The sequence below is a fragment of the Asterias amurensis genome, chromosome 10, assembly GCF_032118995.1.
Source record: "Asterias amurensis chromosome 10, ASM3211899v1".
NCBI lineage: Eukaryota > Metazoa > Echinodermata > Asteroidea > Forcipulatida > Asteriidae > Asterias > Asterias amurensis.
The window spans coordinates 21,057,874-21,072,386 of NC_092657.1; the positions used below are offsets into that span (position 1 = coordinate 21,057,874).

Here is a 14,513-nt window from a genome sequence, read left to right on the forward strand (position 1 = left end):
AGAACGAACAAAGCCTTAAAATTTTAACTCTTTCCTGTCTTTAGAGCGATCCCATCAGCTTGACATTGACTCCTGTGTAACCTGCAAATCTACTCCAACAGGTAAGACAATCTTAAAGCTATATTCAACTGATACTGAACAATTTTCTTCGGCATATCCATCCAGTAGTTAAAACAAAAAAACCTTTAAAGTGTAAACTATTTTCTGTCTTTAGAGCGATCCCATCAGCTTGACTTGACTCCTGTGTAACCAGCAAATCTACTTAAACAGGTAAGACAATCTTAAAGCTATATTCAACTGAAACTGAATAATTTTCCTCAGCATAATACATCCAGTAGTTAGAACGAACTAAGCCTTAAAATTTGAACTCTTTCCTGTCTTTAGAGCGATCCCATCAGCTTGACATTGACTCCTGTGTAACCTGCAAATCTACTCAAACAGGTAAGACAATCTTAAAGCTATATTCAACTGAAACTGAATAACTTTCCTCAGCATAATACATCCAGTAAGTAGAACGAACAAAGCCTTAAAATTTTAACTCTTTCCTGTCTTTAGAGCGATCCCATCAGCTTGACATTGACTGCTGTGTAACCTGCAAATCTACTCCAACAGGTAAGACAATCTTAAAGCTATATTCTACTGAAACTGAATTATTTTCCTTGGAATGATCCGCTGAGTACTTAGAACAAACAAACCCTGCAAATTTAAAACTATTTCCTGTCTTTTTGGCGATCCAATCAGCTCTACTTGACTCCTGTGTGACCCGCGAATCTACTAAAACGGGTAGACAACCTTTAAGCTATATTTTACTGAAACTGAATAATTTTCCTCGGCATGATCCATCCAATAGTTTGAATAAACAAACCTTTAAAATTTAAACTCTTTCCTGTCTGTAGAGCGATCCCATCAGCTTGACATTGACTCCTGTGTAACCCGCAAATCTACTTAAACAGGTGAGACAATCTTAAAGCTATCTTCTACTGAAACAGAATTATTTTCCTCAGCATGATCCATCCAGTAGTTAAAAAAAAAAAACTTTAAAATGTTAATTTTTTTCTGTCTTTAGAGCGATCCCATCAGCTTGACATTGACTCCTGTGTAACCTGCAAATCTACTCCAACAGGTAAAACAATCTTAAAGCTATATTCTACTGAAACTGAATTATTTTCCTTGGAATGATCCGTTGAGTTCTTAAAACAAACCCTGCAAATTTTAAACTATTTCCTGTCTTTTTGGCGATCCAATCAGCTCTACTTGACTCCTGTGTGACCCGCGAATCTACTAAAACGGGTAGACAACCTTTAAGCTATATTTTACTGAAACTGAATAATTTTCCTCGGCATGATCCATCCAATAGTTTGAATAAACAAACCTTTAAAATTTAAACTCTTTCCTGTCTGTAGAGCGATCCCATCAGCTTGACATTGACTCCTGTGTAACCCGCAAATCTACTTAAACAGGTGAGACAATCTTAAAGCTATCTTCTACTGAAACAGAATTATTTTCCTCAGCATGATCCATCCAGTAGTTAAAAAAAAAAACTTTAAAATTTTAATTTTTTTCTGTCTTTAGAGCGATCCCATCAGCTTGACATTGACTCCTGTGTAACCTGCAAATCTACTCCAACAGGTAAAACAATCTTAAAGCTATATTCTACTGAAACTGAATTATTTTCCTTGGAATGATCCGTTGAGTTCTTAAAACAAACCCTGCAAATTTTAAACTATTTCCTGTCTTTTTGGCGATCCAATCAGCTCTACTTGACTCCTGTGTAACCCGCAAATCTACTTAAACAGGTAAGACAATCTTAAAGCTGTCTTCTACTGAAACTGAATTATTTTCCTCAGCATGATCCATCCAGTAGTTAGAACCAACAAAGCCTTAAAGGGACACACCGGCTCATCGTTTACGCAATTTAGGGGTGTAGAATCATAAATAATGTTTTTATAGATGGTTGCTGTAAAAAAAAATCATCAAAATGTCACGTATTTAGCGAAAAATGATTTTAAAAAACGAAAGCGGCCATAACAAGCTTCCGTTACACGGACTCTTTGAATGTGAATCTTACGTTAGATTTTTCACCATTATTTACATTTTGTAGCGATAATTTGAATACATGATCTTTTTCGTCAATTATTCGTAAATAATTTTGTAAAAAAAAAGATTTAAATTTGGTTAAGTAAGTTACTTTTAGACGGCTGAAAGTAAAACTAGCCCAGAAAGTCACGTGATTGTTTGTACCACTTTTTGGTTAGAACAATCGAGCGACCCGCATTTTTTGTCTTAAAATGCTCAAAAACGGCTAAATTTGATGATTTTTGTTTAAGGACTGTTCTTCTTCATTCCTGGAAGACCGTTGAAGTCATATCTTAGTATATTTTGTAGCCCAAATAGCCCAATTCGGCCGGTGTGTCCCTTTAAAACTTTAACTCTTTCCTGTCTTTAGAGCGATCCCATCAGCTTGACATTGACTCCTGTGTAACCTGCAAATCTACTCAAACAGGTAAGACAATCTTAAAGCTATATTCTACTGAAACTGAATAATTTTCCTCAGCATGATCCATCCAGTAGTTAGAACGAACAAAGCCTTAAAATTTAAACTCTTTCCTGTCTTTAGAGCTATCCCATCGGCTTGACATTGACTCCTGTGTAACCTGCAAATCTACTCAAACAGGTAAGAGAATCTTAAAGCTATATTCAACTGAAACTGAATAATTTTCCTCAGCATAATACATCCAGTAGTTAGAACAAACAAAGCCTTAAAATTTTAACTCTTTCCTGTCTTTAGAGCGATCCCATCAGCTTGACATTGACTCCTGTGTAACCTGCAAATCTACTCCAACAGGTAAGACAATCTTAAAGCTATATTCAACTGATACTGAACAATTTTCTTCTGCATATCCATCCAGTAGTTAAAACAAAAAAACCTTTAAAGTGTAAACTATTTTCTGTCTTTAGAGCGATCCCATCAGCTTGACTTGACTCCTGTGTAACCAGAAAATCTACTTAAACAGGTAAGAGAATCTTAAAGCTATATTCAACTGAAACTGAATAATTTTCCTCAGCATAATACATCCAGTAGTTAGAACGAACAAAGCCTTAAAATTTTAACTCTTTCCTGTCTTTAGAGCGATCCCATCAGCTTGACATTGACTCCTGTGTAACCTGCAAATCTACTCAAACAGGTAAGACAATCTTAAAGCTATATTCAACTGAAACTGAATAATTTTCCTCAGCATAATACATCCAGTAAGTAGAACGAACAAAGCCTTAAAATTTAAACTATTTTTTGTCTTTAGAGCGATCCCATCAGCTTGACATTGACTCCTGTGTAACCTGCAAATCTACTTAAACAGGTAAGACAATCTTAAAGCTATCTTCTATCTTCTGAATTATTTTCCTCAGCATGATCCAACCAGTAGTTATAAATAAAAACCTTTAAAATTTAAATTATTTTCTGTCTTTAGAGCGATCGCATCAGCTTGACATTGACTCCTGTGTAACCAGCAAATCTACTCAAACAGGTAAGACAATCTTAAAGCTATATTCTACTGAAACTGAATTATTTTCCTACGAATGATCCGCTGAGTACTTAGAACAAACAAACCCTGCAAATTTAAAACTATTTCCTGTCTTTTTGGCTATCCAATCAGCTCTACTTGACTCCTGTGTGACCCGCGAATCTACTAAAACGGGTAGACAACCTTTAAGCTATATTTTACTGAAACTGAATAATTTTCCTCGGCATGAACCATCCAGTAGTTTGAACAAACAAACCTTTAAAATTTAAACTCTTTCCTGTCTGTAGAGCGATCCCATCAGCTTGACATTGACTCCTGTGTAACCCGCAAATCTACTTAAACAGGTGAGACAATCTTAAAGCTATCTTCTACTGAAACAGAATTATTTTCCTCAGCATGATCCATCCAGTAGTTATAAAAAAAAAACTTTAAAATTTTAATTTTTTTCTGTCTTTAGAGCGATCCCATCAGCTTGACATTGACTCCTGTGTAACCTGCAAATCTACTCAAACAGGTAAGACAATCCTAAAGCTATATTCAACTGAAACTGAATAATTTTCCTCAGCATAATACATCCAGTAGTTAGAACGAACAAAGCCTTAAAATTTAAACTCTTTCCTGTCTGTAGAGCGATCCCATCAGCTTGACATTGACTCCTGTGTAACCTGCAAATCTACTCAAACAGGTAAGACAATCTTAAAGCTATATTCTACTGAAACTGAATTATTTTCCTTGGAATGATCCGCTGAGTACTTAAACAAACAAACCCTGCAAATTTAAAACTATTTCCTGTCTTTTTGGCGATCCAATCAGCTCTACTTGACTCCTGTGTGACTAGCAAATCTACTAAAACGGGTAGACAACCTTTAAGCTATATTTTACTGAAACTGAATAATTTTCCTCGGCATGAACCATCCAGTAGTTTGAACAAACAAACCTGTAAAATTTAAACTCTTTCCTGTCTGTAGAGCGATCCCATCAGCTTGACATTGACTCCTGTGTAACCCGCAAATCTACTTAAACAGGTGAGACAATCTTAAAGCTATCTTCTACTGAAACAGAATTATTTTCCTCAGCATGATCCATCCAGTAGTTATAAAAAAAAAACTTTAAAATTTTAATTTTTTCTGTCTTTAGAGCGATCCCATCAGCTTGACATTGACTCCTGTGTAACCTGCAAATCTACTCCAACAGGTAAGACAATCTTAAAGCTATATTCTACTGAAACTGAATTATTTTCCTTGGAATGATCCGTTGAGTTCTTAAAACAAACCCTGCAAATTTTAAACTCTTTCCTGTCTTTTTGGCGATCCAATCAGCTCTACTTGACTCCTGTGTAACCCGCAAATCTACTCAAACGGGTAGACAACCTGAAAAACTAAATTCAACTGAAACTGAATAATTTTCCTCAGCATGATCCATCCAGTAGTTAGAACGAACTAAGCCTTAAAATTTTAACTCTTTCCTGTCTTTAGAGCGATCCCATCAGCTTGACATTGACTCCTGTGTAACCTGCAAATCTACTCAAACGGGTAGACAATCTTAAAATTAAATTCAACTGAAACTGAATAATTTTCCTCTGCATGATCCATCCAGTAGTTAGAACCACAAACTCTTAAAATTTAATCTCTTTCCTGTCTGTAGAGCGATCCCATCAGCTTGACTTGACTCCTGTGTAACCCGCAAATCTACTCAAACAGGTAAGACAATCTTAAAGCTATATTCAACTGAAACTGAATAATTTTCCTCAGCATAATCCATCCAGTAGTTAGAACGAACAAAGCCTTAAAATTTCAATTCTTTCCTGTCTTTAGAGCGATCCCATCAGCTTGACATTGACTCCTGTGTAACCTGCAAATCTACTCAAACAGGTAAGACAATCTTAAAGCTATATTCAACTGAAACTGAATAATTTTCCTCAGCATAATCCATCCAGTAGTTAGAACGAACAAAGCCTTAAAATTTCAATTCTTTCCTGTCTGTAGAGCGATCCCATCAGCTTGACATTAACTCCTGTGTAACCCGCAAATCTACTTAAACAGGTAAGACAATCTTAAAGCTATATTCTACTGAAACTGAATTATTTTCCTTGGAATGATCCATTGAGTACTTAGAACAAACAAACCCTGCAAATTTTAAACTATTTCCTGTCTTTTTGGCGATCCAATCAGCTCTACTTGACTCCTGTGTGACCCGCAAATCTACTCAAACGGGTAGACAACCTTTAAGCTAAATTCAACTGAAACTGAATAATTTTCCTCAGCATGATCCATCCAGTAGTTAGAACGAACAAAGCCTCAAAATTTAAACTATTTCCTTTCTTTAGAGCGATCCCATCAGCTTGACATTGACTCCTGTTTAACCTGCAAATCTACTTAAACAGGTAAGACAATCTTAAAGCTATCTTCTACTGAAATTGAATAATTTTCCTCAGCATGATCCATCCAGTAGTTATAACAAAAAAAATCTTTAAAATTTAAACTCTTTCCTGTCTGTAGAGCGATCCCATCAGCTTTACTTGACTCCTGTGTAACCCGCAAATCTACTCAAACAGGTAAGACAATCTTAAAGCTATATTCTACTGAAACTGATTTATTTTCCTTGGAATGATCCATTGAGTACTTAGAACGAACAAACCCTGCAAATTTTAAACTATTTCCTGTCTTTTTGGCGATCCAATCAGCTCTACTTGACTGCTGTTTGACCCGCAAATCTACTCAAACGGGTAGACAAACTTAAAACTAAATTCAACTGAAACTGAATCATTTTCCTCAGCATGATCCATCCAGTAGTTAGAACCAACAAACCCTTAAAATTTTAACTCTTTCCTGTCTCTAGAGCGATCCCATCAGCTTGACATTGACTCCTGTGTAACCTGCAAATCTACTCAAACGGGTAGACAATCTTAAAACTAAATTCAACTGAAACTGAATAATTTTCCTCAGCATGATCCATCCAGTAATTAGAACCAACAAACCCTTAAAATGTAAACTCTTTTCTGTCTTTAGAGCGATCCCATCAGCTTGACATTGACTCCTGTGTAACCCGCAAATCTACTCCAACAGGTAAGACAATCTTAAAGCTATATTCAACTGAAACTGAATAATTTTCCTCAGCATAATCCATCCAGTAGTTAGAACCAACAAACCCTTAAAATTTCAATTCTTTCCTGTCTTTAGAGCGATCCCATCAGCTTGACATTGACTCCTGTGTAACCCGCAAATCTACTCAAACAGGTAAGACAATCCTAAAGCTATATTCAACTGAAACTGAATAATTTTCCTCAGCATAATACATCCAGTAGTTAGAACGAACAAAGCCTTCAAATTTAAACTCTTTCCTGTCTGTAGATAGTCTTGGTTCCAAGACCATTGGTGTTGCGCGGTCACACACAACCAACGTTCCGATTATGCACGGCAAAAACTGTCCACGCTTGTAATGAACGAACGCTAGCGGGCGCTGTTTCTCTGATTTACGGATCTCACCATGTCCTGTGCTCACCATGGTCTTGGATATTTGCAAATTGAAGGCGTGGCCAGACTATGTAAATTACTTTTAATGTATGCAATATTCATATCACGTGACGAATTGAAGATGACTATTCAAACTAGATCGAGTCAAAGGTCAATATGATCGGCGGTCTTTTTTTAATAATCTTTGCTCAAAGAGTGATTCCGTGGTCATTATAGGCCTATTAAAAGGAAAACAGTGAAATTTTAAGTATAGGTACCTATTCAGATTATGGATACGTGACGATTTGAAATCGTAAATAATGGTCAAAAATCGAACGTAAAATTAGCATTCAGAGAGTCCGTGTATCGGACGCTGTATGGCCCCACGGCGTGGAGCAATCGGAACGTGAAATAAGCCTTGTGGAATATCACGTACCGCCCATGCCGTGTCTCGTGGGGTTGAAGGTGTTAAATCCCAGGCGCTATGAACTCCCAGCTTGCGGGTGTCGAATCCGTTGTTTCTTATGATCGCAACGTTCCAATATGCTCCATTTTAATTCATGGCCCCTAATTTCTTTTTGTTATGAGTTTTCAGGTAATTTTGATGATGTCAAAACCTAGGAATATCGCATATTGTTATATTGACAGTGTTATTGTGTGAGTAGCTTAAAAAAATTATGAGAATTTTTTATAAAAGGTTTAAATAAAAATAATGCTAAAACATGTTACGACTACATTCCCAAAAAATGTTATTTGGTTACGTTCCAAGCTACGCAGCTACTCGGCTACGTTTACGTTCCAAGATACGCTTAGGTCTACGTTCCTTCAAGTTACACTATATATCAAAAGGTATGTTTTCAAGCCCGAGTCAAGCTACGCTTACATTCCAAGATACGCAGCTACGTTTACGTTCCAAGATACGCTTAGGTCTACGTTCCTTCAAGTTACACTATAATATCAAAAAGTACGCTTCCAAGCCCGAGTCAAGCTATGCCTACGTTCAAAGATACGCAGCTGCGTTTATGTTCCAAGATGCTACGCTTCAGTCCAAGATATGCTTACGTTCCAAAAGATGTCAACGTTCCAAGCTACACAGCTACTCAGCTGCGCTTACAGATCTGCTTACGTTCCTTCAAGTTACGCCATAATATCAAAAGGTACGCTTTCAATCCCATGTCAAGTTACGCTTACGTTCCAAGATACGCAGCTATGAATTATGTTCCAAGATATGCTTACGCTCCACCAAAAGATACTGTTACGTTCCAAGCTACGCAGCTACTCAGCTACGCTTATACACTCCAAGATACTAATAGGTTACGCTACAATATCAAAAAGTACGCTTTCAATCCCAAGTCAAGCTACGCTTACGTTCCAAGATATGCAGCTACGGTTACGTTTCAAAATACGTTCTCACAAAGATGCTTTTGAATCCCTCAAGATTTCCTTCCCCCAAGATTAAAAAACTTTCACTGTGAATAACACTACAGGGCCCACCAGTTAATATCTGTTTGGCAGAAAATACTGTACACAATTTCTTTACTATCCAAAAATTTACTTGGGAACTACAAAATTTCAAGTTTAATTAAAAATTGGCTGGCAACCAGTTTCTGCTAAGCAATACTATTTTGTGCTAACTATAAGCAAATTGTTTAGCCAATACAGGCTTCATGTGTGGGCCCTGGCACGTCGGGAGCATAACGCCACGATCGCATTTCAAGCTGCATATATCATGGCAATGCAGGTGTCTGGATCTGGACATTATACACAGAAATGTTTGTGCTGGTACCACAAACCTTTCTTTATCGTATTTCCACCCTGTGTCAAAGTTTCAAATCCTACTGATCTGGACATTATTATACTCCGATAAAAACATATATACCCACACACAGAGTAAAGCAAAAGTCATGCAATGGAATTACTGCATGCATTGTACACTACATGCACAACACTGATGAATTATTCATGAGCCAACCGCAACGCAGCCTCTGATTGGCTCCACCGGAAAGTCGGGGGAGATTTGCCGAAAAACAATAAAAAAGTTAAGACCCGTCGTTGCAAATATTCAAGACCATGGTGAGATCTAAATCAGAGAAACAGAGCGCCCGCTAGCGTTCGTTCATTACAAGCGTGGACAGTTTTTGCCGTGCATAATCGGAACGTTGGTTGTGTGTGACCGCGCAACACCAATGGTCTTGGGACCAAGACTAGTCTGTAGAGCGATCCCATCAGCTTGACATTGACTCCTGTGTAACTCGCAAATCTACTTAAACAGGTAAGACAATCTTAAAGCTATCTTCTACTGAAACTGAATTATTTTCCTCAGCATGATCCATCCAGTAGTTATAAAAAAAAAACTTTAAAATTTTAATTTTTTTCTGTCTGTAGAGCGATCCCATCAGCTTGACATTGACTCCTGTGTAACCAGCAAATCTACTCAAACAGGTAAGACAATCTTAAAGCTATATTCTACTGAAACTGAATTATTTTCCTTGGAATGATCCGTTGAGTTCTTAGAACAAACAAACCCTGCAAATTTTAAACTATTTCCTGTCTTTTTGGCGATCCAATCAGCTCTACTTGACTCCTGTGTAACCCGCAAATCTACTCAAACGGGTAGACAACCTTAAAACTAAATTCAACTGAAACTGAATAATTTTCCTCAGCATGATCCATCCAGTAGTTAGAACGAACTAAGCCTTAAAATTTTAACTCTTTCCTGTCTTTAGAGCGATCCCATCAGCTTGACATTGACTCCTGTGTAACCTGCAAATCTACTCCAACAGGTAAGACAATCTTAAAGCTATATTCTACTGAAACTGAATTATTTTCCTTGGAATGATCCGCTGAGTACTTAGAACAAACAAACCCTGCAAATTTAAAACTATTTCCTGTCTTTTTGGCGATCCAATCAGCTCTACTTGACTCCTGTGTAACCCGCAAATCTACTCAAACGGGTAAACAACCTTAAAACTAAATTCAACTGAAACTGAATCATTTTCCTCAGCATGATCCATCCAGTAATTAGAACCAACAAACCCTTAAAATTTAAACTCTTTCCTGTCTGTAGAGCGATCCCATCAGCTTGACATTGACTCCTGTGTAACCCGCAAATCTACTTAAACAGGTAAGACAATCTTAAAGCTATCTTCTACTGAAACTGAATTATTTTTCTCAGCATGATCCATCCAGTAGTTATAAAGAAAAACTTTAAAATTTTAATTATTTTCTGTCTTTAGAGCGATCCCATCAGCTTGACATTGACTCCTGTGTAACCAGCAAATCTACTCAAACAGGTAAGACAATCTTAAAGCTATATTCTACTGAAACTGAATTATTTTCCTTGGAATGATCCGTTGAGTTTTAGAACAAACAAACCCTGCAAATTTTAAACTATTTCCTGTCTTTTTGGCGATCCAATCAGCTCTACTTGACTCCTGTGTAACCCGCAAATCTACTTAAACGGGTAGACAACCTTAAAACTAAATTCAACTGAAACTGAATAATTTTCCTCAGCATGATCCATCCAGTAGTTAGAACCAACAAACCCTTAAAATTTTAACTCTTTCCTGTCTCTAGAGCGATCCCATCAGCTTGACATTGACTCCTGTGTAACCCGCAAATCTACTTAAACAGGTAAGACAATCTTAAAGCTATATTCTACTGAAACTGAATAATTTTCCTCAGCATGATCCATCCAGTAGTTAGAACGAACTAAGCCTTAAAATTTGAACTCTTTCCTGTCTTTAGAGCGATCCCATCAGCTTGACATTGACTCCTGTGTAACCTGCAAATCTACTCAAACGGGTAGACAATCTTAAAATTAAATTCAACTGAAACTGAATAATTTTCCTCTGCATGATCCATCCAGTAGTTAGAACCACAAACCCTTAAAATTTAATCTCTTTCCTGTCTGTAGAGAGATCCCATCAGCTTGACTTGACTCCTGTGTAACCCGCAAATCTACTCAAACAGGTAAGACAATCTTAAAGCTATATTCAACTGAAACTGAATAATTTTCCTCAGCATAATCCATCCAGTAGTTAGAACGAACAAAGCCTTAAAATTTTAACTCTTTCCTGTCTTTAGAGCGATCCCATCAGCTTGACATTGACTCCTGTGTAACCTGCAAATCTACTCAAACAGGTAAGACAATCTTAAAGCTATATTCAACTGAAACTGAATAATTTTCCTCAGCATAATCCATCCAGTAGTTAGAACCAACAAAGCCTTAAAGGGACATACCGGCTCACCATTTACGCAATTTAGGGGTGTAGAATCATAAATAATGTTTTTATAGATGGTTGCTGTAAAAAAAAATCATCAAAATGTCACGTATTTAGCGAAAAATGATTTTAAAAAATCAAAGCGGCCATAACAAGCTTCCGTTGCACGGACTCTATGATGGTGAATCTTACGTTAGATTTTTCACCATTATTTACATTTTGTAGCGATAATTGTAATACATGATCTTTTTCGTCAATTATTCGTAAATAATTTTGTAAAAAAAAAGATTTAAATTTGGTTATTTAGTTACTTTTAGACGGCTGAAAGTAAAACTAGCCCGGAAGGTCACGTGATTGATTGTACCACTTTTTGGTTAGAACAATCACGCGACCTGCGTTTTTGTCTTAAAATGCTCAAAAACGGCTAAATTTGATGATTTTTGTTTAAGGATGTTCTTCTTCATTCCTGGAAGACCGTTGAAGTCATATCTTAGTATATTTTGAAGCCCAAATAGCCCAATTCGGCCGGTGTGTCCCTTTAAAATTTTAACTCTTTCCTGTCTGTAGAGCGATCCCATCAGCTTGACATTGACTCCTGTGTAACCCGCAAATCTACTTAAACAGGTAAGACAATCTTAAAGCTATATTCTACTGAAACTGAATAATTTTCCTCAGCATGATCCATCCAGTAGTTAGAACGAACAAAGCCTTAAAATTTTAACTCTTTCCTGTCTTTAGAGCTATCCCATCGGCTTGACATTGACTCCTGTGTAACCTGCAAATCTACTCAAACAGGTAAGAGAATCTTAAAGCTATATTCAACTGAAACTGAATAATTTTCCTCAGCATAATACATCCAGTAGTTAGAACAAACAAAGCCTTAAAATTTTAACTCTTTCCTGTCTTTAGAGCGATCCCATCAGCTTGACATTGACTCCTGTGTAACCTGCAAATCTACTCCAACAGGTAAGACAATCTTAAAGCTATATTCAACTGATACTGAACAATTTTCTTCTGCATATCCATCCAGTAGTTAAAACAAAAAAACCTTTAAAGTGTAAACTATTTTCTGTCTTTAGAGCGATCCCATCAGCTTGACTTGACTCCTGTGTAACCAGCAAATCTACTTAAACAGGTAAGAGAATCTTAAAGCTATATTCAACTGAAACTGAATAATTTTCCTCAGCATAATACATCCAGTAGTTAGAACGAACTAAGCCTTAAAATTTTAACTCTTTCCTGTCTTTAGAGCGATCCCATCAGCTTGACATTGACTCCTGTGTAACCTGCAAATCTACTCAAACAGGTAAGACAATCTTAAAGCTATATTCAACTGAAACTGAATAATTTTCCTCAGCATAATACATCCAGTAGTTAGAACGAACAAAGCCTTAAAATTTTAACTCTTTCCTGTCTTTAGAGCGATCCCATCAGCTTGACATTGACTCCTGTGTAACCTGCAAATCTACTCAAACAGGTAAGACAATCTTAAAGCTATATTCAACTGAAACTGAATAATTTTCCTCAGCATAATCCATCCAGTAAGTAGAACGAACAAAGCCTTAAAATTTAAACTATTTTTTGTCTTTAGAGCGATCCCATCAGCTTGACATTGACTCCTGTGTAACCTGCAAATCTACTTAAACAGGTAAGACAATCTTAAAGCTATCTTCTATCTTCTGAATTATTTTCCTCAGCATGATCCAACCAGTAGTTATAAATAAAAACCTTTAAAATTTAAATTATTTTCTGTCTTTAGAGCGATCGCATCAGCTTGACATTGACTCCTGTGTAACCAGCAAATCTACTCAAACAGGTAAGACAATCTTAAAGCTATATTCTACTGAAACTGAATTATTTTCCTTGGAATGAACCGCTGAGTACTTAGAACAAACAAACCCTGCAAATTTAAAACTATTTCCTGTCTTTTTGGCGATCCAATCAGCTCTACTTGACTCCTGTGTGACCCGCGAATCTACTAAAACGGGTAGACAACCTTTAAGCTATATTTTACTGAAACTGAATAATTTTCCTCGGCATGATCCATCCAATAGTTTGAACAAACAAACCTTTAAAATTTCAACTCTTTCCTGTCTGTAGAGCGATCCCATCAGCTTGACATTGACTCCTGTGTAACCCGCAAATCTACTTAAACAGGTGAGACAATCTTAAAGCTATCTTCTACTGAAACAGAATTATTTTCCTCAGCATGATCCATCCAGTAGTTATAAAAAAAAAACTTTAAAATTTTAATTTTTTTCTGTCTTTAGAGCGATCCCATCAGCTTGACATTCACTCCTGTGTAACCTGCAAATCTACTCAAACAGGTAAGACAATCCTAAAGCTATATTCAACTGAAACTGAATAATTTTCCTCAGCATATTACATCCAGTAGTTAGAACGAACAAAGCCTTAAAATTTAAACTCTTTCCTGTCTGTAGAGCGATCCCATCAGCTTGACATTGACTCCTGTGTAACCAGCAAATCTACTCAAACAGGTAAGACAATCTTAAAGCTATATTCTACTGAAACTGAATTATTTTCCTTGGAATGATCCGTTGAGTTCTTAGAACAAACAAACCCTGCAAATTTTAAACTATTTCCTGTCTTTTTGGCGATCCAATCAGCTCTACTTGACTCCTGTGTAACCCGCAAATCTACTCAAACGGGTAGACAACCTTAAAACTAAATTCAACTGAAACTGAATAATTTTCCTCAGCATGATCCATCCAGTAGTTAGAACGAACTAAGCCTTAAAATTTTAACTCTTTCTTGTCTTTAGAGCGATCCCATCAGCTTGACATTGACTCCTGTGTAACCTGCAAATCTACTCCAACAGGTAAGACAATCTTAAAGCTATATTCTACTGAAACTGAATTATTTTCCTTGGAATGATCCGCTGAGTACTTAGAACAAACAAACCCTGCAAATTTAAAACTATTTCCTGTCTTTTTGGCGATCCAATCAGCTCTACTTGACTCCTGTGTGACCAGCAAATCTACTAAAACGGGTAGACAACCTTTAAGCTATATTTTACTGAAACTGAATAATTTTCCTCGGCATGATCCATCCAATAGTTTGAACAAACAAACCTTTAAAATTTAAACTCTTTCCTGTCTGTAGAGCGATCCCATCAGCTTGACATTGACTCCTGTGTAACCCGCAAATCTACTTAAACAGGTGAGACAATCTTAAAGCTATCTTCTACTGAAACAGAATTATTTTCCTCAGCATGATCCATCCAGTAGTTATAAAAAAAAAACTTTAAAATTTTAATTTTTTCTGTCTTTAGAGCGATCCCATCAGCTTGACATTGA

At 36.6% G+C, this 14,513-nt stretch overlaps 2 protein-coding genes across 2 annotated transcripts in view; one reads left to right on the forward strand and one right to left on the reverse strand.

Moving 5' to 3' along the window:
- LOC139943259 (uncharacterized) overlaps window positions 1-14,513 on the reverse strand; it is a 133,230-nt gene that overhangs the window by 94,257 nt on the left and 24,460 nt on the right. The window lies entirely within an intron of this gene.
- The window catches only part of LOC139942799 (uncharacterized), a 215,735-nt gene continuing 212,596 nt past the window's right edge, over window positions 11,375-14,513 (forward strand). The window contains exon 1 of the mRNA XM_071939577.1: window positions 11,375-11,388. Within this exon, the coding sequence (XP_071795678.1) occupies window positions 11,375-11,388 (14 nt within the window). The remainder of the gene's footprint in view (window positions 11,389-14,513) is intronic.